At 41.1% G+C, this 26,692-nt stretch overlaps 4 protein-coding genes and 1 non-coding gene across 7 annotated transcripts; 3 read left to right on the forward strand and 2 right to left on the reverse strand.

The window, feature by feature from the left end:
• Positions 1 to 826: 826 nt before the first annotated feature.
• Positions 827 to 14,464, forward strand: LOC131132054 (transcriptional coactivator YAP1-like). The gene is made up of 8 exons (XM_058077241.2): positions 827 to 1,221; positions 1,476 to 1,722; positions 5,535 to 5,719; positions 7,280 to 7,431; positions 9,011 to 9,108; positions 10,176 to 10,291; positions 10,382 to 10,482; positions 13,037 to 14,464. Exons 2-8 carry the CDS (start codon positions 1,519 to 1,521, stop codon positions 13,210 to 13,212), a joined length of 1,032 nt encoding a protein of 343 aa, XP_057933224.2. The 5' UTR covers positions 827 to 1,221; positions 1,476 to 1,518; the 3' UTR covers positions 13,213 to 14,464.
• A 495-nt stretch (positions 14,465 to 14,959) lies between these two features.
• birc2 (baculoviral IAP repeat containing 2) lies at positions 14,960 to 20,606 on the forward strand. 3 transcript variants are annotated; one of them, XM_058077237.2, is made up of 13 exons: positions 14,960 to 15,314; positions 16,115 to 16,696; positions 16,775 to 17,055; positions 17,703 to 18,011; positions 18,074 to 18,314; positions 18,383 to 18,482; positions 18,657 to 18,735; positions 18,816 to 18,864; positions 18,938 to 19,180; positions 19,254 to 19,352; positions 19,890 to 20,045; positions 20,114 to 20,155; positions 20,226 to 20,606. In XM_058077237.2, exons 2-13 carry the CDS (start codon positions 16,603 to 16,605, stop codon positions 20,417 to 20,419), a joined length of 1,887 nt encoding a protein of 628 aa, XP_057933220.2. In that variant the 5' UTR covers positions 14,960 to 15,314; positions 16,115 to 16,602; the 3' UTR covers positions 20,420 to 20,606. The 3 variants fall into 3 exon arrangements, with proteins under 3 accessions (XP_057933220.2, XP_057933222.2, XP_057933221.2); XM_058077239.2 differs by lacking the exon at positions 14,960 to 15,314 and adding an exon at positions 15,483 to 15,705; XM_058077238.2 differs by lacking the exon at positions 14,960 to 15,314 and adding an exon at positions 15,743 to 15,892.
• A 35-nt stretch (positions 20,607 to 20,641) lies between these two features.
• rpl23a (ribosomal protein L23a) lies at positions 20,642 to 22,773 on the reverse strand. The gene is made up of 5 exons (XM_058077244.2): positions 22,615 to 22,773; positions 21,876 to 22,056; positions 21,515 to 21,691; positions 20,860 to 20,929; positions 20,642 to 20,692 (listed from the first exon to the last, which is right to left on the reverse strand). The coding sequence occupies exons 1-5, from the start codon at positions 22,766 to 22,768 to the stop codon at positions 20,678 to 20,680; spliced, it is 597 nt and encodes a 198-aa protein (XP_057933227.2). The 5' UTR covers positions 22,769 to 22,773; the 3' UTR covers positions 20,642 to 20,677.
• Positions 21,771 to 21,839, reverse strand: LOC131133622 (small nucleolar RNA Z17). The gene has a single exon (XR_009130904.1). It is a non-coding gene; the product is annotated as a small nucleolar RNA Z17 (small nucleolar RNA).
• LOC131132055 (THAP domain-containing protein 1-like) lies at positions 22,756 to 26,474 on the forward strand. The gene is made up of 3 exons (XM_058077242.2): positions 22,756 to 22,982; positions 23,615 to 23,810; positions 25,261 to 26,474. The coding sequence occupies exons 1-3, from the start codon at positions 22,915 to 22,917 to the stop codon at positions 25,840 to 25,842; spliced, it is 846 nt and encodes a 281-aa protein (XP_057933225.2). The 5' UTR covers positions 22,756 to 22,914; the 3' UTR covers positions 25,843 to 26,474.
• The last annotated feature ends 218 nt before the right edge of the window (positions 26,475 to 26,692 follow it).

A 26,692-nucleotide genomic window follows, 5' to 3' on the forward strand; every position in this document is an offset into this window, starting at 1 on the left:
TTTTCTTGTAATATTTTGACTTTATTTGCATAAAAACAGATTTTCCCAAAATTACCACTTAATTTTGTTTTGTTTGTTTCAAATTTATTGCGACTATGCTAATAATATATTTCTTCTAATAATATCATGAGAAAATTAGTGTTTTTTTTTCTATTTCTGCTGTTCATGTTCATTTCAATCTTCTTCTTGTCATATTTGTCCTTTATTTCCAGAATATTATAACATTTCCCCCAGCCTCATTTCCCAAAAATGACAACTTTGTTTTGTTTTGATTGTTTCATAAAATATTCAAACTTAAAAAATATTTTTCTTTAATATTACAACTCTGTGCTATTAAAATTAGATAATTTTTCCTCCCAATATTGCAGTGTTATTCTTGTAAATTACTGTTAAATTTTACTTTAATTTTTTTTAGACTTCTTTTTCAATTTCAAATCCAAAGGCCCAAAATGGCTCCCGGGGCCACCTTTTGAACACCCCTGGCATAACTAGTGCAGCGAATGTGTTTGTAGAGAAAGTCAAGTGTGTAAGATTAAGTGTGATACCAAGCGGCTGCGTCAATGCCGGAAGTCCACAGGCAGTCGGGGTGCGCCAGCCGGAGGAGGAAATGAAGTTTTAACCCCCCCCCCCCCCCCCCCCGAGCCACTTTGGACATTTGTGCCCAAGTCGGTGTCAATGTGTCGGTGTGTCGGCCAGCTGAGGGTGCAGTGTGCGTGTTTTCCAGCAGGGGTCGCCGTCCGACTGTCTGCTCGGCCCAAACAGGGGCGGATGTTTTCTTAGGGCAACTTCCCAGTAAAACTGAAAATCAAGATTTAAGGGAGTCTAGAGTTCAAGGGGGGGTCGCTGCTGCGTTTTTATTACAATTCGGCGTCCTTTGAGGCGTGTTTTCTTTCGTTTGTTGCATTTAGGCCAAACAAGGCAAAACTTTGGAGCGGCGTTCTACTTTATCCTGTTCCATGTTGTGCAAAGTTTGCTGCGGCGGCTTTAAAGACTGCAGCCCCGCCCCTGCGCACTTTCACATGAATGTGTGAGTGGATGAGAGCAAGCAAAGCAAAGCAAAGCAAAGCAAAGTTTGGACTTGTGGCTGAGATTTGCCCCCATCAACAACAACGAGAACAACGCCGATCGTTTGCTGCTCGACTCGGAGTTGATTTGTTTGTTCGGCCGGGTTGGTGTTTTTGGTGGATCTTCGGGCTTAGCAGGCAGACAGTCTGCGTGAAGGTATGTGGGAGGCATGTTGCACTTTTCTCTTCCACCCACGCACTGACGCCACACTTTCTCGCTGAAATCACACACTCACTACTTCTTTGTCAAGTTTCTTTTACTTTGGAGAGAAGTTAGCCAAAGTTCTACTGGGGTGGAGAGACAATAAGGACGGAGAGGGCTGGGGGGGGACAATCCGATCACGTAACGTCACGAAATGTCACGCTGCTTCTCTCCACGCACCTAAACTGTTTTTGTAATGTTCCTTTTAGCTTCATTTCAGCGTCCAAACCTCCAAAACTTTAGCGGGGCCACATGGACGCCCACCGCGGCGCTCCCCCGGCCGGCCAGCAGGTGGTGCACGTACGCGGGGACTCCCAGACGGAGCTGGAGGCCTTGTTCAGCGCCGTGATGAACCCCAGCAAGGCCGCCCAGCAGCCCGCCTCCCTGCCTATGAGGATGAGGAAGCTGCCGGACTCCTTCTTCAGGCAGCCCGACGCCAGGACGCACTCCAGACAAGTACGGGCCGCAGCACACTGACATGCAGCACATTTTACCCCCGTTTATCACGGCTAATTGGTTCAAGACCCCACCGTGATAAGTGAATTTCCACAAAGTAGGCTTTAATGCTAAGAAATTGAGTATTATCATAGTTTGTAACCTGTTTGTAACTTCCTAAATACTATTTTTTCCACTACTAGAGCCCTGTAGACATGACATAACACCCCTATGTCACCTTTACACTCGTATTATTCTTTGTTTACACATTGCACCATCTAATGTGCAGGCCACAGAATCATTGCAGGGACACGTTGTCGCTTTAAGCATGGCAAGCTAACGCGCTAACTCGTCAGCTTTCAATGTATTTATTTGAAACATACGAAAGGGTTTCAAACAGAGTGCTGAAGAAGGACAAAGAAGCCAAAGCATACCGCTTCCACACACTATGGGAGGAGAATTAGTCTTCCATTGTTAGCCCGTTCATGAAGCAGACGCTAACTAATAGGGGTATCACAAGACACCCCACTTATCTGATTGGGTCCACCAGGAGGAGACGTGATGAGATTTAACGTTAATTTTTAAAAAAGTACAATGAAAAGAAATTTTGACGGGAAAAACAAACCTTTTTTTTAATGAAGTCACAGAACAACACGGATGAATGTTTATTGTTCCACAAAGGAACACAATATTGTCAACGTTCTTTGAGAACACATAAACCACTGTTATGATAATGGAAAAGTGATTTATGCTTATCTATAAATAAACAAACGCCCACAGTTATTAGTCATTAGTCAACTAAAGATGAAACTATTATTATGAAGGGAGAAAATAAATCATAAATGTTGTCATTCAGCCACATTGGAGGCTTTTCCAGCATGAAGCCTTTTTATGGGCATGCCACAGAATCTCAATAGGATTCAGGTCAGGACTTTGACTAGGCCACATGTGTTTTTTCTTCAGCCATTCAGAGGTGGACTTCCTGGTGTGTTTTGGATCATTGTCCTATTGGACAATATCAGTGGAAAAAGGGCGATATCGACATCGGCAGATTCTTCTCCGGTGTAACCTGGTGACACCTAAAATAGGCAGTAGTACATTTCAACATTTATACTGCATGTATGTGTATGTCGGTATTGATACTGGTATTGGCCCATTTCACTCTGGGATTATTGGTATCGGTATCATACAGTCCTGATTGGAACATCCCTACTGATAACTGGTTGGGCCCCCCTTAGAAGCAACAACTGCAATCAAGCGTTTGTGATAACTTGCAAAGAGTCTGAGGAATTTTGCAGAATTGTTGTCATTCATTTCCAGCATGAAGCCTTTTAATGGGCATGCCACAGCAACTCAATAGGATTCAGGTCAGGACTTTGACCTGGATTTGGTTTTTCTTCAGCCATTCAGAGATGGACTTGCTGGTGTGTTTTGGATCATTGTCCTGCTGCAGAACCCAGGTTGGTTTCAGTTTGAGGTCACCAGACATTCTCCTTCGGAATTTCTTTTTGCTAGAATTCATGCTTCCATTTATCACAGCACGTCTTCCAGGTTCTGAAGCAGCAAAACAGCCCCAGACCATCACACTACCACCACCACATTTTACAGTTGCTAATATATGATATGTTTTTTTTTTGAGCTGATGCAGATACCGATGTTTTTTCTATCACCCTTACCCGATGGCTGATTTTTTTTTGGGCCAATATTTGTGGCCGATGCTGCTTTTGCTGCCTCAATTTACATGAAAAAAATGACAATGATAACAAATATTACAGGTCACGAGTTTAAACAAATATTTAATGAAATGTAAACGCTGAACACAGTAGGATTCAGCTTTCTTAAACACACATTTAAACAGCATTATCAACTTTAAACTTTAACACACATTTAAACAGCATTATCAACTTTAAAAGGAATAAATATTCAACCATGTGCAAAACATTTCTGTCGTAGTTAAAGTTTTATCTAGCATCGATGTGATGACTGCTCCTCCGCAGTGAGACGCTTTCTACAAAGTTTAACTGTTAAAGGCTAATTTAAAAGTTGAAAACGTACCCTTGTTGTGATTCACCACTGTTGCAGTGTGGGAGGGGTACCGCAACTGCGTGTGTTGCAAGGTCTTCCGGCAACACAAGCTGCCCGGCGGATGCCTGTCTGGAAATCATGCGGCGATACCGATTCAAGTAAAGAGCGCAAATATCGGCCCGATATATCGGCCGGCTGATGTATCGGTCGATGCTTAGTTGCTATGATGTTGTTCTTCTGAAATGTGGTGTTACTTTTACGTCACATGTAATGGTTCAACTTTTGTCTGGTCAGACCACAGAGTATTTCCCCAAAGGTCTTGGGGATCATCAAAGATGTTTCCTGGTTTTCTTAATGTTGTTTTTGTTCAGCAGTGGTTTCGGTCTTGGTCTTGGAAGGCCGTTTTTGCCTAGTGTCTTTCTTATGGTGGGGTCATGAACACTGACCTTAACTGAGGCAAATGAGGCCTGCAGTTCTTTGGATGTTGTTGTGGGGTCTTTTGTGACCTCTTGGATGAGCCGTCGCTGCAATCTTGGGGTCATTTTGGTTGGTCGGCCACTCCTGAGAAGGTTCACTACTGTTCCATGTTTTGGCCATTTGTTGATAATGGCTCTCACTGTGGTTGGCTGGAGTCCCAATGCTTTAGAAAGGGCTTAATCACCTTTTCCAGACTGATTGATCTCAATTAATCTTATGTTTTAATCACTTTTTCACACACAGCCATGGAGGTTTGGATTTTTTCTCTCTTTTAATAATAAAACATTTATTTATAAACAACATTTTTGTTCAGTTGTGTTGTCATAGACTTATCATACTTGAATATGTCATCTTTCATGCTGTAGTTATGGAATTGGTGTTTGTCACATGTATTACTGGCTCCAGTAGCCTTTTATGTTGCTGCCACTTTTCGGCATACTGGCGACTTACATACTACGTACTACATACTACATACTACGTACTACATACTACATACTACATACTACATACTACTCGTCTGACCCTCACTGTGTTCGCCGTTGGAAAACTTTAGTTCTATGAAGCGTCTAGGTGCTGAATTAGTTTCAGAGTGAATCCTCTTTCTGTCTGTTTTTATGTGCATAGAAAAATATATGGAAGGCCGAAAAGTTATCCATTTGATTTTTATTTATCATGTTGTTATTACCGGCTGCACGGTGGTCGAGTGGTTAGCGCGCAGGTATCACAGACCGCCGTGCTAGCTGCTCAACGTCCAATTAATTCAATTATTTTGGGGTTGTTAGCTTAGCTTAGTTCCCGCACAAGTTTGTTCTTCAAATGCTTTATTAAATTAAAGCTTTTTAAAACAAGATACTTTTCATGGCAGACATGATTGTTTTTGCTTTGGCACGCCTGCGCACTGCGATCACCGTTGGAAGGCATTTATCGGCATATGCTGATCATGTGATTTTTCACAGGACCGCGGTCGCTAATTTATCACGGAGGTAGGCCTCTAAAAATAACCAGCAATGGGCGAAATCCACCAAGTAGTCGGCTTTTAGGCATGAACATTTTGACACATTTCTTTCTTGTTTAAACACTCTGAGTTCAAACCTTCATTGGAAGGTCGTAATGTCTGCCATCTTTTTGAGTGCAGGGGTGCACTCAAAAAGTTGGCTTTGTGGCCATCTTCATCGTTTCAGCAGCAGCATGAGCTGATGAAAGGACAAATTAACAAAGAGTTTCATCTTAAATCACTTCGACCTTTAACCCCGCCGCCATCAGAGTGTGATTCACGCGCGTTTGTGTGGCTCTTGTATGCTTTGCGTAACCAATCGTGTGTTTCCCGTCAGGCCAGTTCGGACGGAGGCGCGTGCGCTTCCCTGACACCTCACCACGTCCGCGCCCATTCCTCGCCGGCCTCCCTGCCCGTCAACATGCCCGACGCGGCGGCCCCGCCCGTCATACCCGACGACGTGCCCCTCCCCCATGGCTGGGAGATGGCCAAGACGCCTTCTGGCCAGCGCTACTTCCTCAAGTAAGATCATCCAACGGCGTATCTAATATGGATAGACTCCCTGGTCAGGATAAGCTGCATTGAAAATATATCATTAAATATATAGATGGAATTGTAAAGACAGAAATTTGACACTTTGACAAAAAAGCGGTATAGAAAATGGATTGATGGTTTTTTTTTTATTATTATACTGTATATATCTGTTTATTTCACTTTTCTTTTGTTGTTTTTATTTTAAAAACTATTGTTTAAACTACTGTTTATTCTTTTTTGGACATTTTATTCTTGTAATATTCTGACTATTCCCGGAATATTTTGACTTCAGTTTTGCAACATTATAAGGTTAATTTTCCAAAAATTACCACATTTTAAAATTCTCGTTACTATTGACTTAATAAATGGTATATATAAATATATAATTTAGCTTGATGCTGCCAAAATCAATAAATTAATTATTACATATAACATTATACTTGTAATATTTAAGAATTTACATTACAACATTTTCTTCAAAAAACTCCAAATGTTTTTTCCCATTTCTGCTGTTTTTTTGTATTTTTCTTTTTAATTTTCCAACTTTCCAACTTCTTATAATATTAAAAAATGGCATCTTTTAAAAAAAAATCATAATATTACTAATAAAAAAAATAATAATATTTCACCCCATTCTACTAAAATGACGTTATTATTCCTCTTTAAAATTATATTCTTTTTCTATTGGTTTTCTTTTAAAATTGTGACTTTTTAGTCTTCATATTTTTGATAAAGAGTTGTTGTTTTTTTGTTGTTTTTTTACTTCAACTTTCTTTTTGTAAATTATCTTCTTGTAATATTTTAACTTTATTTATAAATGTAAATGATTAAAGTGTAAATTATTTATGAATATAAATATGTAAAAATATGTATTCATTCATAATATTTTGACTTTAGTACTTTAGTTTTGCAACATTATAACTTTTTCCCCTAACCTTTTTTCTCATTAATATAAGGAATTTTTTAGTAATTCAACTTTATGCTAAGAAAATCGTGTAATTGCCCTCATAATATTATTCATGTAAAATTAGGACATTTTCTCAATTTTTCTTTCTTTTTTTAGTTATCTGGTTAAATTAATAAAATTATTTATTTAATGAAAAAACATCGGCATACCACAAACGGCCCCTAGCCGCACTGTGAACACCACTGATTTAAAGTCATGTGGAATCACGCACTTGAACAAAACAATAAGTACAGTTTTTCAAAGAAATGTTTTTGACACAGTGCTAAGCTAAAGCTAACAGCACTTGAACTCGGATCTGCACTGAACTCGAGTCTGCTCTGATGTCCTCGTCCAGTTCTGCTACGCAACAAACAAAACGCCAATGAAAGCAAAGCCTCACTGGTAGCGCTGATTGCAAAAACTCCTAGCAGGGTTTACGAGGGAGTGGTGCCAAGCAGCCACTTTGTCACTGTAACGCGTGATGCAACCCAACATGACACGTAGCGAAGGAGCGCACACGACTCGTCACACAGGTCAGGCCAGTCTGGCTCCTCATCCTTGGAGTTTCCTGTTCCAACGTGCTGTCCATGCTCTCTTTGCAGCCACTTGGACAAAACCACCACCTGGCACGACCCCCGCCTCGCTCAGCTTCAGTCGGCCACCCCTCAACACCCGAGCCCCGCCCCCCTCCACGGCCACTCCCTCAGCAACCCGGCGACCGCCTCCACGCAACAAAGCATCAGTCTCGACGCAGGTATTGTTGTTTACCTCCCAAGTAGTGGAAGTTGACATGAAATAACTTCAGTTGCTTTTTAAAACCAAATATGGAACACACAATGCAGTTTTGAATTGAAACCTTTTATTATTAAGGGAGAAAAAAATTCAAAACTACAATCCAACCTTCATCCAATCTACCACACCCCAGTGTGAAAAAAATATTGCTCCCCAAGAAAGAAAGTCATTCAGCTCAGTCGGTGTGGAAAAGGTTATAAAGCCATTTCTAAAGCTTTGGGACTCCAGCCACAGTGAGCGCTATTATCCACAAATGTAAAAAAAATGGAACATCCAAGACTCATCCAAGAGGTCACAAAAGACCCCATAACAACATCCAAAGAGTTAAGGTCAGTGTTCATGACTCCACCATCAGGCCTCCATGGCAGAGTTCCAAGACCAAAACCACCGCTGAACAAAAACATGAAGGCTCAACCAACTTGGGTTCTGCAGCAAACACTTTTTCACACCACTGTATTAGCTATTTTAGGATTTATTTTTGCTGATGTGATGAAACGGTTATTTAGTATCCTATCAAAATGAATGCTAAGTAATGCTAGTAAAACTGTTCAGTATTTTTGCATACTTTTTCTCCAAACTGTTTAAACTGACTATTTAAAATCACTTTTTTATATAATTGTCATCAAAATCAATAATGACAAAAAATATATAAATAAAAATGAATAAAACACATCCAGACCTTCACTGTGCAGCCACCAATGCTAACAAATATGAGTCATTTTGTGTTTATTTTTGCCGATGCTAGAAATGCTTCAATTCCATTGAAAGCGGTCTGGAAGTAACTTCTTTTCTTGAGAAACTTGGGACCGTCCAGTCTATACTTCCGGATCGGATTCGGGATCCAACACTAGTGTGACCAATCACTGCGGCGTGGGCGTGCCTGGAGGCGTGTCGTGGGTGGAATACATTAAAACAGAGCGTTTTCACAGGAAGTACGAAATCCAAAGAAATCCAGCTGGAATAGATGCAGATTCTATAAGACCTGGAATGCTTTCTGTGCTGGTTATTGTGTGTAGCTGCTCTACAGGAGTCCACAACTGGAAAATGAGCATAATAGGTCCCCTTTCAATAATATTTAATGTTCACTCTTGTATTGTGTTGGATTAACTGTCAATGATAGCATACACCTGAAGAGGAAAGGTGAATTTGAGGCTTTTCTCCACACGTTGAAACTATTGGCTATTGGAATATTTCTTTCGAGATATGAGTTCCTCATCATCATACAGTATTTTTATATTTATGTAATTTATTTAGTGTACTTTCGCTGCTGTTCAGGTCCACTGCCTGAAGGCTGGGAGCAGGCGTCAACCGCCGAAGGAGACGTGTACTTCATCGATCACATAAATAAGAGCACCACATGGGTCCACCCGCGTCTAGGTAGCACACTGTACCAATTTGTTTGGGGGGGGGGCGGGGTCGGGGACACAGCACACCATCGCAGGAGAAATATCGCAAAGTTGACTTGTAGCAAAGCTTTGAAGCTCCCTGGATGAATATCTCTGGTGTCAACATCCCTCCATGTCGTCTTGTGTGTGTTGCAGCCCAGAAGATGAACCCGGGCCTCCTCAGCCTGGCCGTGCAGCAGCGCCAGGAGAAAGAACGACTGCAGCGATGCAAGCAACAGATGCAGCCCCCACAGGTTCAATATTCTTCTTCTTCTTCTTGTTGAATGACTACATCGGCGCTAGAGCAGGTCGTCCACAAACCGGATGGTTGGCGGTTCCATGCTGTGCTGCCCACACTGGCGTATGAATGTGGGCAGCACACGCTTGTGGATACAGATGTAGTTTACCACCACCAGTGTGTGACTGAAGAGTGACTGAATAATGCTTCTTTTTTTATTATTATTACAATTATTATTATCAAGGGGTGTCCAAAGTGTGGCCTTGTGGCCATTTCCTGGCTGCCTCCACTTCTAGAATTATCATTTAAGAAGAAAATTGGAAAAAAATACAACAAGAATGGAAAAAGCTGCAGTAATTTTGCTACAATAAAGTTAAAATATTAAGAGAAAAAGGTTGCAATTTTAGGAGAATGACTTTGTACTATAGCGTAAAGTTGAAATATTAAAGAAAAAGTATGTAATATTGTTTGTAATATTGAATTTAAAAATATGTATTATTGTGAAAATAACATCAGAATTATCCAAGAATTTTATCCAAATAAATACATAAATTCATAATTACCAGAACATTTGCAAGAAGTTGAAAAGCAGACATGAAAAACAGCAGTAATTTTACAAGAATAAAGTCAAAATATTAAGACAAAAAAAATGTTGAAACATAATGTTATGAGGAAAAATAACACCATTTTAGTAGCATGAAGTGGAACTATAGAAAAATCGTCATGAATACAAGAACAAGAGGCTTATTATTTTTATTAATTTATTATTTTTATTATTTTATTACTTATTTCATTATTTTATTATCATTATTTTATTATTTTAAAAACTGCATTGTGTGCTCAGTTGTGTTGTCATTGACTAATATAGGAAATGGTTTGATGGTCTGAAACACAATAAACATTATACCAGACTGTCAAATGAACAAACAATCATGTTTACATGACTGTATGTCTAATGTGTATTATTTTCTCTTATTATGTTGACTATATTGGGCAATAGGAGTGTAAAGGTGACTGTAGGGGTGTTATGACACGTCTAGAGGGCTCTAATAATGTTTAAAAAGGTATGTTTGCACGTTGCAGGACACGGGAGCAAGGAACCAGATGACGGGTGGAATGGACCATGACAGGAATAATGTGCTTGTCCCGTCTGCGGAGGTCAGGATCAGAGCGCCGACCCACGAACCGACGCTCAATGGGTGCGTTCACTTTCAGACACGACATCGCTGTTCTTGCTCCTTTTTTTCCATATATATTTTCATATATATATACTTTTTTTTGTTACGCAGCGCTCACTCTCGCAACGAGAGCACTGACAGCGGCCTGAGTGTCAGTAGCCTGCCGCGTACGTCTGACCACATGCTCAGCTCCGTGGACCACATGGACACTGGTACGTACACACACACACACACACACACACATAATAGTAATATCCAGTAGGAAAATTCTACCTTTACAAAGATAATGCTTGCTTTTAATTGTTTATTGCTGTGGTTTCGGTACCCCAAATTACAACTACTAAGAGCTGTTTCCAATAGTTTGAGAGCCCTCTGGACATGAAATAACACCCCTAGAGTCACTTTGATACCTATAGTAGACATAATAGGAGACAATACAACAAAATAGACTCACGTGTTAGCATTGGGAGAGTTCTTTGATGTTTGTTTTTTACTTCCTGTTTCTCTAAAGTACTTTCTGTGGTGGGTCAATGTAACATAACTGACACCTAACAATTCAAATGTCTTTGAATGCATCTTCTGCATCTTCCCTTGTATTTGTAGTTTATGTTACTTAACCATTTTTATGCTTGAAAGTGCTTCATTTGGGAGAAAAATATGTAGCAATTAATAATGATAATTAACCACGCAATAACCGTGTAAGCCTGTGACTTGGTCAACATGTATATAACTTTTTATGCACACTTTATTTAAATTTGATGTCGTTTTACATCCCCAAAATATTGTGATATATAAGGTCCATATTGCCAAAAGTTGTCTGAATCTCCTTGATGCTAGCAGGAGTTAGCTTGTGTGCGCGACTCGGGCTCGATGAGTATATTTTCACCACACTTTTATGTCTTTGTAGCTTTTTATAGACTCTATTTAAATTTGATGTAGTTTTACATCCCCAAAATATTGTGATATATGCTAAGGTCCATATCGCCAAAAGTTGTCTAAATCTCCTCTGGAAGAGTGAGTGGACGCTAGCAGGAGTTAGCTTGTGTGCGCGACTGTATTTTACGTCTTTGTAGTTTTTTATAGACTCTTTATTTAAATTTGATGTGTTTTTACATCACAAAGATATTGTGATATATAAGGTCCATATCGCCAAAAGTTGTCTGAATCTCCTTGATGCTAGCAGGAGTTAGCTTGTGTGCGCGACTTGGGCTCGATGAATATATTTTCACCACACTATTTTATGTCTTTGTAGCTTTTTATAGACCATTTATTTAAAGTTGATGCTGTTTTACATCCCCCAAATATCTTGATATCTGCTAAGGTCCATATTGCCAAAAGTTGGCTGAATCTTCTCTTCAAGAGCGCGAGTGGACGCTAGCAGAAGTTAGCTTGTGTGCACGAGTCGGGCTCGATGAGTATATTATCACCACACTATTTTAGGTCTTTGTAGCTCTTTATAGACTCTTTTATTTAAATTTTATGTCGTTTTACATCCCAAAAATATTGTGAAATATGCTAAGGTCTATATCACCCAACCCTAATAAGCTGTATATACATTCTGATTTGTGCTCTTGTGTGCTACTGTACTTTTTCCCCTCGTGGGACTAATAAAGGCATATCTTATTTTATCTTAAATTCTAAGTAAAGTAATGAGGGATTATTGTACTGCAAGCAAGCTACAGTACAACCACCATAATACTGTATGTGTGTATGGGGAGGGCGGGGGAGAACAGTGACACCTGGTGGTGAAGTCGCACATTAATACTGTATAATGTACTTGTTGTCCCCATGCAATGTTTCCCTTTCCATACGATATGGTACGATATTTCCAGCCGACACTGATATTGGTCTGATTATTTTTGTTATTATTTCTCATTTGTGGCTCATTTTGGAGTGTGGCGTGTTTGGGGAAAAAAGCTCTTCCGCTCACTGCTGGATAGACATGCTAGGGCGTAGTCTGGAATGGACTACTTGTATCCGAGTGCCAGTAAGAAGATTTGACATGCAAGCCTCTGTAATCCGCTATTATTGTCATATCCGTAACTCATTCAATACGAAAGATGTATTCATCTGTTTTTAATAAACCCCAAAGCCCGATCCCATCAACATATCTTTTACGTTTTCTTTGTGTGAGAAGCAACAAGAGGTGATGATGGAACTCTCCACTAATGCATTAACACTTCAGAGCGCTTGTAAGCCATAAAAACAGCCACACGGTGGCAGAAGTGCATTTGATAAGAGCTCGGTAGGGATCACGTTAAGCCACAAATCACACATGACAGGAAGAGCGTGCAGAAGGTTATGCTTTACGCACATAGTCCTTGGTGTTATGTTTGTAAATACATTATTTTGATGTAAAACAACCCCTTTTTGTATATTTTTTAAAAATATTTTTGTAATTACAGCAAAAATATTTGTGTCAAAGGGAAAGTAATGTCTTTTCACAATAGCCAAATTAGTCAGGAACTGATATTTTCCTGAAACTTACCAATGTTCTACTGCTGATGACTAAAGAACGGACAAAGGTAGAAACAAACGTTTTTTTTCTGATGAAAGACTGGCGTCTAATCTTTCCTTTGGTAGGTTCCGTGTTTATGTAGCCCTCAAACACAATATTCTGTGTGCCTTGAATGATCAGCCAAAATCATCCAAAAAGGATTGTCTTTTGACAAGTGGCTTATATTGAATGAGTTAATAATAATAGCTCATTATTATTATTATCATTTTATTATTAATAAAATAATAGGACCTAATTTTTTGATTCAGGTGAATCTGTGGAGTCGTCCTCCATGACCTTACAGGACCCCATGCCTGCGATGACCGAGGGCGAGGAACTCATGCCTTGCATCCCCGAGGGGCTGAGTTCTGAGCTCCTGATGGACATGGAGACGGTCCTGTCCGGGTCACACATGGACAGGGACAGTCTGCTCACCTGGTTATAGACACGCCTGCCTGGCCTGATCTGCCTTCAAGAACACTCTTATGGGACCTTTTATGGATTTTTAAAGCACACAACTACAAGCTACAAGACATGTGATGGAGGATTGAAATAATCAATAAGCTGCTAGAATCTCCTGCTTTTTTGCAAGCTCGTCGTGGAAAACTTTTCAGGACACCTTTATTTTATAATCGACCACCGGATGGCGCTCCCTCAGCTAACCTAACCAATAGCATCATATTGTTTCTCAAACACTACCATGACACCAAAAAGGTCCTGCTGGAGAAACACCTTAAATGTGGTAAATGTTAACAGTGAGCCGAAGAAACAGTATTAAAAGCACTAATATCTAATAAGTCACGTCCTGCAAAATATCTTATTTTGCCAAGTGTACTCAAATTGAAGTGAAGGCGGAAAAGCTTTATTTTCATCATTACTATACATTTTAGTAGAAAAATGTCTTCATTATTGGGGTTTGCATCATACTGAGGGCTGGTTTTATGTTTTCATACTCCTAACCGCCCTGAGTGCACTTCTGCAAACCCCACTAATAAACACATTGTTGATGAATTTGATGGAAGTTGTGTGGTTTTAATTGCGTTGTGTTATTGTTTGCTTCTAGTGAACCCAAAACAAGGTCATGTGCCCTTGTGGTGTGCAGCAATGTCAAATATTAATAGATTGGAATGGGTTTTGTGCTGTTGCCTAATGCACTGAGTTGTACGGTTCCTAACATTATGGTCTAGAGATTAGGAAATTAGCATTTTAGCTCCTGGCCCGCGGCTTTGCTGTTCCTCACATTTAAAGTGTGCGGTTTCTAAGTGTTTTGAATGGCTCCAGTGCGTTTTCAGTTTCAAGCGATGCTGGGAAAGTGAATTCTTGCTCTTTATGAAGTACAAGAAACGCAGGCATTTGTGTCCTAATAGTGGGAAAAAAACAGTGAATGAAGATGTTGCATTGTTAGTAAAACACACTACTTGTCGAGCTGAGGTGTTTTTTTGTTTTTTTGTTTGTATTATTTTAGATGTATTGCTCATCGACGCCCCAGTGCAACACACTACCTTCTCTTATTTATCTTAGAATGCATGACACTCCCTTATATACAGTAAATATATGTAGTAATAATAATGAGCTTTATCGCACACATCGGAGTCCATTTGTACCTTTTTATGCATGTGATTTGTATCCATTTATTTTCTCCTTACTCCCTCTGTAATCATTTTTGATGCATAATAATAAATCATAAATTCAACTTTTTTGTTGCTTCCGAAGCGTGACATCATGCTTGTTCATAAGAATCTTATAAACACTCTGTGTATGTGTACATGCGGTATATACTAAAGACAGGTACATGAATATGGTCTAGTATTAGTCCTAAATATGCATATTGTATGCCAGTTTAAACATTTTTGGTCTGAATTAAGCATTTTCACGCATAAAAATTGCTTAATCAGCAAAAATACAAATGTAAATATATTACAATTGTTTTATTTTGGTGACGTGATGGACAATTTTATATGAACAAACAAAGAATGACGTTTATTTGTATCTTTAAATGTAATTAAGGTATTGTTTGCCTCTCCTACGAGGTTTTCCCCCTACAGTATCTGTTACATCATCATATGCAAATTACCTGATTGCGTCATCTGGTGACACCTCCCGACTTCCAGGACAGCCAATGGCTACTTTTCTTACTGAGGAGTTGAACAAGAAATAATCCCAACGCAAACATGCGTGAGTCTGTATTATATATAATTCTGTCCAAAATCCGACTTATTCGCTTGTTACGATCATTTCCGCGACCAATGAAGCACAATAAAAAAAAGGGTTGACTGTATTGTTAGAGTTTGTGACTACTGCTGCTGGTTAATGAATGTTTCACTTTAATCAAATCCGACATTGACTGCAATTCAGTTAAAAAACAACTACTACGACCCCTAGGAACAGAAAACACGTGGCGCCAGTTGGATTCTTACTCATTTAAAGTTACAGAGTAGACGGAAATGAATCGTTCTGAAAAATGTTATGTGACCCAGTGGGATTACCGCAATTGAAACGTCATCACTTGCAGCTGGTGGGAAATCACAAAACCCGACGTCGATTGTTGTAAGTATCTCTCATGGTAAAACTATTCAAACTATCATTAAACATAAACTTAAGATTTGACACAAAATGGAAATTGTGTAGTTTATGCAAATATGGCAGTTGAATCTTTACCGTAATACTCGTTGACAGTGCGCCCACGTGAGTTACAAAGTAGTTGGCTTGTATTCAGTCAATGAAATGTTGGTAAACGTAAACGCTGTACCGATCCAGCGATAATGTGACAAAGAATTTTCATCTTTGGAAATACAACCGTTCGAGTTTTATTTTCGTTTTGTCTGAAAGCGGAAGTAGCGGTGGGCGGTGAGCTGGCTGGGTAGCTAGCTAACGGCTGCTAATGCTAATTTTCCCAGACGGGACTTTCCGCACCGTCTGACTAATTCGTTCTCTCTCGGTGAGTCTCTCTCTTTCAGGGAGTTTCGGACACGGTGCATTTTATCTTGTGACTCATTTTACCACCCAAGCAGGTCTTTGTACTCCTTGTCTTTTGATAAGCCCTAAATATTACCATTAGCGTAAGCGAAGCTGGTAGCCGCTGTTCAGGTCGCCAGATGCTAACCGTGTCTCGCTTAATAGCGATTGTGAGTAAATACTAGTTTGATGTTTTTTTAATTCATCATTTAATCTGGCCTGAGCTATTAAAGGAAGTGCACCTGTCATAGGAAAGCACATATCAGGTTGTTTCTAGTGGCTTCTAAGATGTAACTGCCCTCAAATGTCATTTCCTGTGTATTGTCACAGTCACGATGGGACAGTTTTGTTCACTAACCTCGTATTGATTTATCTCCCTTTTGTTTTTTCAGGTACTGTGAAGGCCAACTGAAAAAGGACTCGTTACCTTTATTCTTTCTTGACTTTTTTTTCCAACAGGGATATTGTTCCTCCATCATGGAGGCCTAAACGCCCTTACGGGAGATGCCCTGAGGGGGGGAGATGTTTGAGACGTTGTGTGTGCTTGTTAATATTTTTTTAGATGCAGCACGATGGAGTTTTGGAACAGTTTGGAAGGTCATCTCTCGCACCATAAAGGTTAGCTGGGATGGGTTCCTTCTCCCCCCTGACCGTAATGTGGTGGAGTGGGATAGAAAATAGATGGTTGTTGAAGTCCTACAGGATGGTTAATTATGATCCAGGCTGATTTTGAATGTAGCACTTGGTAATTTAAAGGATGTTCTAGTCCCTTCAGTTTCTGTTTTACTTCAATGAAGTTGCTTTCTGTGTGAGTGTGTGAGAGAGTGATGTCTCAAACATCTCCCCCCTGAGGGGCATCTCCTCCTCCTCCCCTAAACAAATGGAGACTCTTGTTCAACTGAAAAACAACCAGTTTCTGATGGGATTGTGTCGCAACGGGCCCCCGCCGGACCTGCAGTACGACAACTCTTCAGGTAGCCACCTTTACTGTCACCGTGGACCCCACCCCCCTTCCAGATTCTTGATGTGTTCTTGTGTTCTTTGCCTCGTAGAACTTTTCCGCATCTCCACCTTCGCTCGCTTCCCGGCGTCCGGCGTGACGGAGCGCAACCTGGCCCGAGCCGGCTGGTTCTACACAGGCGTTGGCGACCGGGTGCAGTGTTTCCGCTGCAATGTGACTGCCGAGGGCTGGCTGGCCGGCGACTGTCCCATCGAGAAACACCGGCAGCTGTCCCCTTCCTGCTCCTTCGTCCAGAGCCTCCCGTCCACCGCCAACCTGCTCTCCTCCTCCCACTCCGCCTTCTCCCCCCTCCGCATCGCACCCGCCGTACCAGTAAGATGGAAATATTGTATTTTACTCTAGTTAAGCGTGGAGACTTTGGCTCAGGGACATGAGATAATGTGGCTCGTATGTTGGCCACTCAGTCAGGAGATGGGGAAGACCTGGGTTAGAATCTCCGCTTGGGCATCTCTGTGTGGAGTTTGCATGTTCTCTCCGTGCGTGTGTGGCTTTTCTCCAAGTACTCCGCTTTCCTCCAAAAACAGCCATGCTAGGCTAATTGCTGACTAAATTGTCCAAAGGTATGAATATCTGCCCTGCCATTGGCTGGTGACCAATGTACCCCGCCTCTCAACCCCCGACCTCAGCTGGGATAGGCTCCAGCATACCCCCTCGACCCTAGTGAGGATACTCAGGATGGATAGTGTATGGATATAAAATTTATATTAATATATTTTGTAGATTTTATGGTGAGTCTCCAATGTATGTTTTAAGCATTATTACAGTATATATGAATCTTGTTTTATGTTGTAAATGTATTCATTTGTTTACATTTTATTTGACAAATAATTTAGAATCCATGGTTTTCATAGCTTATGTTTAATTATATTTTATCATTTTAATATATTGTTTTTTTTTGTTTTGTTTTTATAATTAATTTTTATTTTATATGTAATTTTATAATATATTATTGTCACCAGCTTCCTGGTCCAGGCCCAGCTCCTCCCAACCCCGCAGGAGGAGGAGGTCAAGGGGAGGAGCCAGCGGGCTATCTGAACATGGGTTTCTCGGCCCCACCCCCCTCAAGCCCGCTGAGCTCACGCGGTGGGGAGGACATGTCCCACCAGAGGCCGACATGCCACATCCCCGCCATGCGGCGTGAGCAGGACCGCCTGGACTCCTTCCAGGGGTGGTCGCTGACCATCATCACCCCCGCTGAGCTCGCCAAGGCCGGCTTCTACTACCTGGGCTACGGCGACCACGTGGGCTGCTTCAGCTGTGGAGGGCAGGTACGTGTTTGTGGGTGTAAACGTGCCAGGACGTTTTACGATATTGTGTCTCGTCCCGGCAGCTGAGTAACTGGGAGCCGGGCGACCGTGCCGCATCCGAGCACCAGAGGCACTACCCCAACTGCCGCTTCGTGCGTGGCGACCGTGCCGACAACGTGTCTTTGGCGGCGGCAACCGCCCTCAACAACGTTTCCAACGCCGGCATGCAGCAGAGCGAAGAGCGGCTGCTCACCTTCGTCAACTGGCCCAATCGCATCCCCGTCAGGCCGGAGCAGCTGGCCAAAGCCGGCTTCTACTACGTGGGTGAGGGCGGCGACAGTCCAAGATTGTCCAATGACAGGACGTCCGCTCATGCTCGTGTTGTCTGGAAGGTCGCAATGACGACGTCAAGTGCTTCTGCTGTGACGGAGGACTGCGGTGCTGGGAGTCCGGGGATGATCCCTGGGTGGAACACGCTAAATGGTTCCCGAGGTAATGGCGGTACACATGGTCCAATAGAACCTTCACAACACCTTTTTGTTTCTTTGGTCAAGCTGTGGCCACCCCAGAACCTCCATTCCATGTTGGAGATCACATACAAGCGCAAAAAGAAGTTAAGCTACCTTTTGGTGTCGAGGGCGTTGCGTGATGATGAATGTTTTGTAGGTGTGAGTATTTGCTCCAGGAGAAAGGTCAGGAGTTTGTCCACCAGATTCAGGCCCGTTTCCCTCGGCTGTTTGAGCAGGTTAGTTGGAGATCAGCACAATCGCTTCCCTGCTTCACTTTTCCTTTCTTCAAATAATAAGTTCAATGTTCTCCCAAAAGCTTCTAACAAACGGAGACAGCAACTCCCGAGAGTTTGTGGACCCACCAGGTGAGTGACATAAAACACTCGTCATTCTGTCCGTACACTGAGATGATCCCGCCCATGTCTCAATTGTTCCCAGTGGTGCACCTCGGCCCGGGCGACGAGCGCTCTGAGGACGCCGTCATGATGAGCACGCCCGTCATCAAGTCGGCTCTGGAGATGGGCTTTGAGCGCAGCCTGGTCAAGCAGACAGTCCAGAGCAAGATCCTGACCAGCGGCGAAAACTACAGGACCGTGCAGGAGCTGGTCTCTGACCTGCTGAGTGCCGAGGACCAGAAGAGGGAGGAGGAGCGGGAGATGCTCGCTGAGGCCATGGCGTCAGGTTGAGAGAGACACACATACACAGTGTAGTTTGTGCGTGAATGAAACATATTGTCTCTGTGTGGCATTCTCAGATGGTTTCACCTTTGTGAAAAGACACCAGGTTGCTCTGGTCCAACGTTTGAAAAGCGTTGAACCGGTGTTGGAACATCTGCGAGAACAAAATGTGCTAAGTAAGTCTCACTCTTGACATTACGTACAGTGTGGGCCAAAAGTAGGGTTACACTGTTAAACTGTAATCCTACTTTTCAGGGTGTGGTGTATACACATACATGGAGTGCTGTTTTGTGGTGGACTTTGGCCTATTATTAGTCTTTAAAAATGCATATTTTTCTTATTTCAAGCATAAAAATGACCAAATGAACAGAAATTGTAAATGTAAGGGATTACAATACTTTGAGCTGTAGTCTACAATGACCACTAGGTGTCACTAGTAACACACCAGGCTTCTTTGCTGTCAACAATTAGTACTTTGAATGATCTCACAACAGGCCCAGTCATCATAAAACAGGGTACTGTTCAAGGCTCCCCTTAGCTAACACTAGACTGAATCCCCGATGTGACCTTCTGTCCAGAAGACTTTTACTGAAACACACATCTTATTTTCTGATGTTTAGGTTGTAAACGGATTCTGTAAGCTTTAACTATGAAAATGTGTATTTTGCTGCTACTGCATGACCTTTTAATGGAGCTGAACTGTTGCCATGCAGCTGCGGAGGAGTACAGCGGTCTGCAGGCGCAGACATCAGCACAGCAGCAGACGGCCAGGCTCATCGAGCTTGTCCTGACCAAAGGCAACGCAGCAGCCGAGGTCTTCCGCAACTGGATCCAGAAGAACGATGTCCACCTGCTCCGAGACCTGATGGGTGTGTCCTGTCGCTCTGAAGTAGTACTTTCATGGGTACCAGTCTTAACTATTGTTTTGATGTTTCAGCTCAGTCAAATGAAGCAGCATCCCCCAGTCAAGATCTGTCAGGTATGAAGACCAAGCACCTAAATGAAGCTGTCAGCACATGGCAGTGTCATAACGGTCCATATTCCTGCAGGACTCCCCATGGAGGAGCAGCTGCGGCGCCTGCAGGAAGAGCGCACCTGCAAGGTGTGCATGGACAAGGAGGTCAACATCGTCTTCATCCCCTGCGGACACCTGGTGGTGTGCAAGGAGTGCGCACCCTCCCTACGCAAGTGTCCCATCTGCCGAGGCCTGGTTAAAGGCACGGTCCGAACCTTCCTGTCCTAAACAGAACCACCGTGTTCCAACACGCGTTGAATGTAATCAATAGGAGCCTTCCTGCTTTCTCATCACTACCTTTGCATTTCAGCCTTGTATGACATCACTAACATGTGATGCTGAAAATGCCACTCAAACCTTTATTGGTTTTGACAGCAGAAATAAAGAAGTTAACATGCACGTTTGTCTTTTCCAACACAATGTTTAGTCACTGAACACACCAACACAGACTAAGTTTGTACAAATATTTATTCATCCACACGCAGTTTAGATGATTCCAATCTGGAAAAGAAAAAAAGATGGTTAGAAAGATGGCTGCCTCCACCCACAGGGCCACTTGTGACGATTGGCATCAGTGGTTCCTTTGAGTGCATCACTAACATTCAGACGCTATCGTTTGACATCACATGCAGCAATTTGATATTTAGCATCAAAGTGTCCCGACTCACCTTGTTGGCAACATCCAGCGCATCATAATCTGGTGCAAGACGGACGTACGCCTTCTTCTCACCATCCGGCCTGAAAGCACAACACGTGGAATCAGACTACTGCATGCACAACTAAAGTGAACTCAACTCAGCAAAATTCAAACATAAAATGGAAGTACATTTACAAGATTAAATGGTCGGGGAAATTAAAAGTACAAATTAAAACAGCTGTAATTTTGCAAGACATCAAAATCTTGAGAAGTATTTTAAGGTATAATATGAGGGACATATTGGTGATTTCTGAAAATTAGGTTGGAGAGTCAAGCTATTGAAAGTACTACCCAGAAAGTCACCATTTTAGGACAAACACAGGAGGAATAAACGCCATTTTAGTAGCAGAGTTGAAATTACATTACAGGAATCCACATAATTATGATCTAAATTGAAATACTGCAAAACAGCAAAAATGGGGGAAGACATTTCATTAATAAAGACTTCCACCCACATGACAAAGCTGAGATGCAGTTGAACACTTGAAGTCAATCCGACTTGGGTGGTGGAGTATTTGTCCTATGTATTTGTCCTATATGTAATAGCGCAGGCATCACAGGAGGGGTGCAGCGCTTCAGGTGCAGCAGAGTTAAGTTTCCACGACTACAGAGGCAAACTGGCTTACCTGATGAGAGTGTTGACTTTGGAAACGTCGATGTCGTACAACTTCCTGACTGCGTGTTTGATCTGATGTTTGTTGGCCTTGATGTCCACGATGAAGACCAGGGTGTTATTGTCCTCAATTTTCTTCATGGCCGACTCGGTCGTCAGGGGGTACTTGATGATGGCATAGTGATCCAGCCTAAGGAATAAAACCAACCGTCGGTCTAAGCCCTTCAAGCATACTCATTACCGTCTTCATCAGAATTAATTCAAAGTAGGGTGCATCAGTGGGAGGAGTTGGAATCATATTCTTCATACTTTGATCGCTGATAAGCATCACTTGCACCAGCAGGGTGTGTTAAGCAAAAGGAAGTTTGACTTACTTGTTCCTGCGAGGAGCACTCTTGCGAGGGTATTTGGGCTGCCTTCGCAGGCGAAGTGTCTTGGGGCGACGAAAGGTAGGAGAAGTCCGAATCTTCTTCTTCTTCTGGCTGTGGACGCCTTTGAGTACAGCCTTCTTGGCCTTCAGGGCCTTTGATTTGGCCTCAGTCTTGGCTGGGACAGCTGGGATTACAAATTTATAAAAATATTCACGTTAAATGCGCAATTAACCATGGCAAAAAGACATGGTGTTGGCCTTTAAATAAAGTTGAATGCATTCAAGAGTGTGGAACTCCTGGTGTTAACACGAACACAAACAAACAAACATGGCCTTGCTGCTGTTCATTATTGTGTTATACTGATTACACACGATAGATATGCTAGCTTAGCAAGCTAGCAGTTAGCATCCACCTGAAGCGGTGGTTAAGACTTCAGCACTTAACTATTAACGTGGGTTACTTATTGCGGCTAATACTAAAACTTACGTTGTCGTATAAAGTCTTTAAGTGCCGCAGCTACCCTATGATGTTTTAAAAACTCGAATTAGCTTAGCATCAGCAGTACACACGCCGGTCTACTCGCCAGCGTGGTTTCTCAAGTTGACACATTCGGAGTATTTTAAACAGACAAGTGTGGATTAGCAAACATTTACATCTAGTCGTTTTTATTTTAACACCTGGTCCACATAACAAACATCTGTTTTCAGCAGTTTAAGCAATAAACGTGGTAGGATACACGAACCTTCCTTCTTCACCTTCGGTGCCATGTTGGGAAAGGAAGGCGAGATGGGGTTTCCTGACCTATAACGCATGGGCGAGCTGCTCACGTGAAGTATCGCGATACTTGGATAGCAACATGGCGTCGTCCATATTGAACAGACGTCACAAAACCACATTACGTAGAAAACTCACGAGCCGTACGGTTTTGTCGCCGCGAGTGGTCACGTGACGCCCGCCATTGTGTAGCACTACCTTGTTCGTTTGCGACTTTCGACGTTTTTACTGATGGTTTCTGAAATTGTGGACGCGATAAGGCATTAAAATGCCCTACTGTGCGGCTGTAAACTGTTCCAACCGTTTGGCGAAGGGATGTGGAAAAACCTTTCACAGGTGACTACATACTAAGCTACGATAATGACAATAACGAGTGAATAAACTCTTAAAACTGAACTATGGCTTTCTTGCCACCGAATTACTATGTAGTCCCAGTAGGTGGATTTTGTGTCGGCATTTTAGATGGGTGCGTTTTTCTATACTACTGCTGCTCAGAGCGAAAAAGCCAGCTTATTAAGTACCTTTTAACCATATTCTAACACAACACTGCATAGTCTGTTACTATTTTTCTTTTTTTTGTTGAGAAATTAGGCTAATCACTTCATGTCATATAATGACAGTGACAGTGAGGTGCTCATCATTCAAAGTTCAAACTTTGAATATCATATTGTGTCATAAAAACCTGATTTTTTGTGCTAAAATGTATCACTATTGAAATGAGTTCTAGTAATGTTTTGACATTGAGTGTAAGTGAGATACCATTGATGAAGTTGTAAAATAGAAACAGAAACAAAGCAGTGAAAAGATAATTCAATAACATTTAACTGAGTACTAATAGTTGGGTACTCAGTACTCAAACATCAGAATGAAATGTTCTCGTACCTACCCTGTAGTTGCCAGATGCAGTCATTATTTTTGCATGTTTTTCATTTTTTGAATGTATTTTCTCATCTTGTTAATAATCTTAGATTTCCGAAAAGTGATTCTGCCCTTCGCCAGAGATGGACTGCAAACATGAGAAGAGACCAGTGGACATCAAAGCCTTACTCCACGTTGTGTTCAGACCACTTCGAAGAGAAGCACTTCGATCGTACAGGCCAGACAACGCGACTTCGGGCAGATGCTGTACCAACATTATTCAGCTTTCCACAGCATCTCATCAAGGTATGTCGGAAACAACCCATTCTGATTATGACATTTTGTAAAAAAAACATTTTTTTTTAAGTATTACTTACATTTGTAATTTGTGCCTACAGAATTATAGAGATTGATATTTGTGCATAATTTTATATCGACAATCTTTCTTAAACACTCTCCACTTTGGATCATTACACAGACAATGGGCATCTGTCATATTTTTATTTTTAGTAAATGTCCACAGTAGTATTCATTTACCGTAATGCAGTAAAGTTTTTCAGGTTCATGTAGAAAGGTCAAGTGATATTTTTGCTTTTCTTTATTTAGTTTAAAGAATTGTCATATCTCACATAGTATTTTGGCTTTAATTGTTTCTAATAATAGACGATATAGAGAAGAGGACCCAACATCACTGAAAGATGGATGGAAAAATACCAGTGGCGTCATTAGGCCTATTTTAGGGGGCCTTCAGCTTTTTTGTTTTTATTTTTTTTTTTACAAAGAAATCTTGACAAATTTCATATAATAGAGTCCCCCTAAAATGTTCTTAAGACCCCCTAAATGTATATTTTTTATTGTTTTTTTTAACCAAAAAAATCTCCGACAAATGTCATGTAATAGGGCCCTCTAAATAATTAGATATTTTGTATTGATTTTTTTAAAGATTTTTTTTACAAACAAAATCTCTGACAAATTTCATATAATAGGGCACCCCTAAATAATTTGTTATTTTGTATTGATTTTTTAATTAATTTTTTTTTACAAAAAATCTGACAAATTTCATTTAATAGCCCCCCTAAAATGTTCTTAAAACCCCCTAAATAATTTTATATAGATTTTTTTTTACAAAAAACATCTGACAAATTTCATATAATAATGACCCCCTCCCCCAAGAAATGTTCTTAAAACCCCCTAGATAATTTTATTTAATTTTTTTACAAAAAAAATCTCTGACAAATTTCGTATAATAGGGCAAAAGCAGGCTAATACTAGCCTGGTAGTAGTAGTAGTAGTAGTAGTAGTAATCAGAAGAAGAATAATAATGATAGTAACAATATAATAATGATTATTATATAATTGATTGTGTGTACTTGTGTAAATTTAATGGTGGCCTCTCTACTAAATCTGTCCAAAAGTGGGAATGTTATATCTCGGTTCTTGTTCCTTATTTGTTTTTTTTTTTTATTTTTTTGAATGTCTACTACATTCATTCATATCCTGTGCATCTCCAGGGGGCTAAGCCCCCCCTGTCCTCAGAACCTAGTGACCCTGAAAAATACATACATTTTGTAAAGGTGTTTTAACCATCTAGATTTGATTTGTATTTTTGCCTATTCTGTTGTTTTTTTTAAAAGAAATGTATTTTCTTTGTCTATAATCCAATGCTGGGTTGATTTCATTATATGATTAAATAGTGTGCTGTTATTAATTCATCATTTGTATCTAGATATCAGAAATATTTTTCGTATCTTTTCAGACTGTCAAACAACGCAAGGCCCCGTTTCCTCCAAACGCTGCCCAACCAGACGTCCAGTCGCAACAAAAGGAAGACACTCCCACCTCAACGACTGATGACCTTTCACCTGCATTAGAAGACGTAGTTTGTGACGCCCCAGTGAGCGCTGTCCCCTCGCCACCACCCAGACCCGTTCCAAAAGGCACCGACGGACCTCCATTAATCGCCCCCGAAATCCCAGCCAAGCAGTCTGATCACGATCATTCGTACAGTATCCGTGAAAGCCCCAGGGGTGTTAAGCGTAAACTTGACAAGATGTTTGACCACATGTCAAACATGAAAAAGCGCCTGAGAACAACTCAGACCAGAGCACGCAGGCTGAAGAAAAGGGTGGAGTCTCTGCAGGAGGTTATTAAGACGCTGAAAGACAGGAACATGCTTTCTGAGAGTGGCCTGGAAATGCTGGAGAAGACCTGCAATGTGCCTGCAGAAATAACGAGGAGACATGTCAAACCAAAGGGCCATGATGTTCCTTCCCTCCAGGGAAAAGTAGCCACCAATAAATCCACCAGCATCTCCAATATAAAAAAAGGACATGTTTAAAAATTGTCGAGGGAAGTGATGGATAATAAAAACATGAACGGGTATAGATATAGGCAAACTCGGTTTGACGGGGCTACCTATATAGGCTACCTATATATGCCTATATAGGCTACCTATATATGCCGATACACTGCGCACGCTGAGCTGCCAAGTTGTGCCACACAAGATGGCGGCGTGTGCGCTGAAGCGCTGCACGGTGGAGACACTGCGTTGTTGTGTCCGGGTTTGAGCTTTCTACATCTTTCTAGTAGCAGGCAGACAGGAAGTGACGTCGGGGGTTCAGGGTTGACTTTAAGCTTGGTGTGACTTGGTAGGTAGCAATAGCAGCCCATGTTTTTTTTTTTTAGGTCGATCATTGAAACAGCAATGTAGCTTGTCTGATGCTTGTGTGTCCCACCCAACATTATTGTTACATTATTGACACCTAGTGAACACATCAGCATCTTCTAAATGCCTTATGTGGGTGAGTTAATTTAGCCGTCTCTATAATTGGATATGCTCTATTAAAGACTGACAAAATATTATTTATTCATTCATATATTTTTAAAAACGTGAAGGAGTGAACTTGTAAATTTGTACTTATTTTTCTTGTAAATTTGCCATTATTGGCTCATAAAAATACAACTTTTTAAATCTTGTGTTTTTGTTCTTGTATGACTACTTTGTTCCCCATTATTATTCCTATACTCTGACTTTAATGTTGTAAAATGTTTTTAGTAAGTAAAATACTAAGAAGCCATTTTTATGCCTGAAAAATTGCTAATCTTTGCAAAAAGAATTTTCTTAAATGTATTTTTAAACTAATAGTCCACATTCAACAACCTGATATATTAATAATTCCTATATTTTT

Source organism: Doryrhamphus excisus, linkage group LG1 (genome assembly GCF_037039965.1).
Source record: "Doryrhamphus excisus strain RoL-2023G ecotype Guam linkage group LG1, RoL_Dexc_Guam_v1.1, whole genome shotgun sequence".
NCBI classification, from domain to species: domain Eukaryota; kingdom Metazoa; phylum Chordata; class Actinopteri; order Syngnathiformes; family Syngnathidae; genus Doryrhamphus; species Doryrhamphus excisus.

What these genes read in the sequence shown, in the direction of transcription:
- rpl23a (XM_058077244.2), bottom strand. Translation starts at nt 22,768, where the DNA reads ATGTGGTTTTGTGACGTCTGTTCAATATGGACGACGCCATGTTGCTAT. An exon ending in ACCGAAGGTGAAGAAGGAAG is followed by an intron (nt 22,057 to 22,614) that starts GTTCGTGTATCC and finishes TTGTAATCCCAG; the next exon opens with CTGTCCCAGCCAAGACTGAG. An exon ending in AAAGTCAACACTCTCATCAG is followed by an intron (nt 20,930 to 21,514) that starts GTAAGCCAGTTT and finishes TTGTGCTTTCAG; the next exon opens with GCCGGATGGTGAGAAGAAGG.
- birc2 (XM_058077237.2), top strand. Translation starts at nt 16,603, where the DNA reads ATGGAGACTCTTGTTCAACTGAAAAACAACCAGTTTCTGATGGGATTG. An exon ending in AGCCGGCTTCTACTACGTGG is followed by an intron (nt 18,315 to 18,382) that starts GTGAGGGCGGCG and finishes GTTGTCTGGAAG; the next exon opens with GTCGCAATGACGACGTCAAG. An exon ending in AGAGTTTGTGGACCCACCAG is followed by an intron (nt 18,865 to 18,937) that starts GTGAGTGACATA and finishes AATTGTTCCCAG; the next exon opens with TGGTGCACCTCGGCCCGGGC.
- LOC131132055 (XM_058077242.2), top strand. Translation starts at nt 22,915, where the DNA reads ATGCCCTACTGTGCGGCTGTAAACTGTTCCAACCGTTTGGCGAAGGGA. An exon ending in TGTGGAAAAACCTTTCACAG is followed by an intron (nt 22,983 to 23,614) that starts GTGACTACATAC and finishes TAATAATCTTAG; the next exon opens with ATTTCCGAAAAGTGATTCTG. An exon ending in TTCCACAGCATCTCATCAAG is followed by an intron (nt 23,811 to 25,260) that starts GTATGTCGGAAA and finishes GTATCTTTTCAG; the next exon opens with ACTGTCAAACAACGCAAGGC.
- LOC131132054 (XM_058077241.2), top strand. Translation starts at nt 1,519, where the DNA reads ATGGACGCCCACCGCGGCGCTCCCCCGGCCGGCCAGCAGGTGGTGCAC. An exon ending in CCAGGACGCACTCCAGACAA is followed by an intron (nt 1,723 to 5,534) that starts GTACGGGCCGCA and finishes GTTTCCCGTCAG; the next exon opens with GCCAGTTCGGACGGAGGCGC. An exon ending in CACGAACCGACGCTCAATGG is followed by an intron (nt 10,292 to 10,381) that starts GTGCGTTCACTT and finishes TTTGTTACGCAG; the next exon opens with CGCTCACTCTCGCAACGAGA.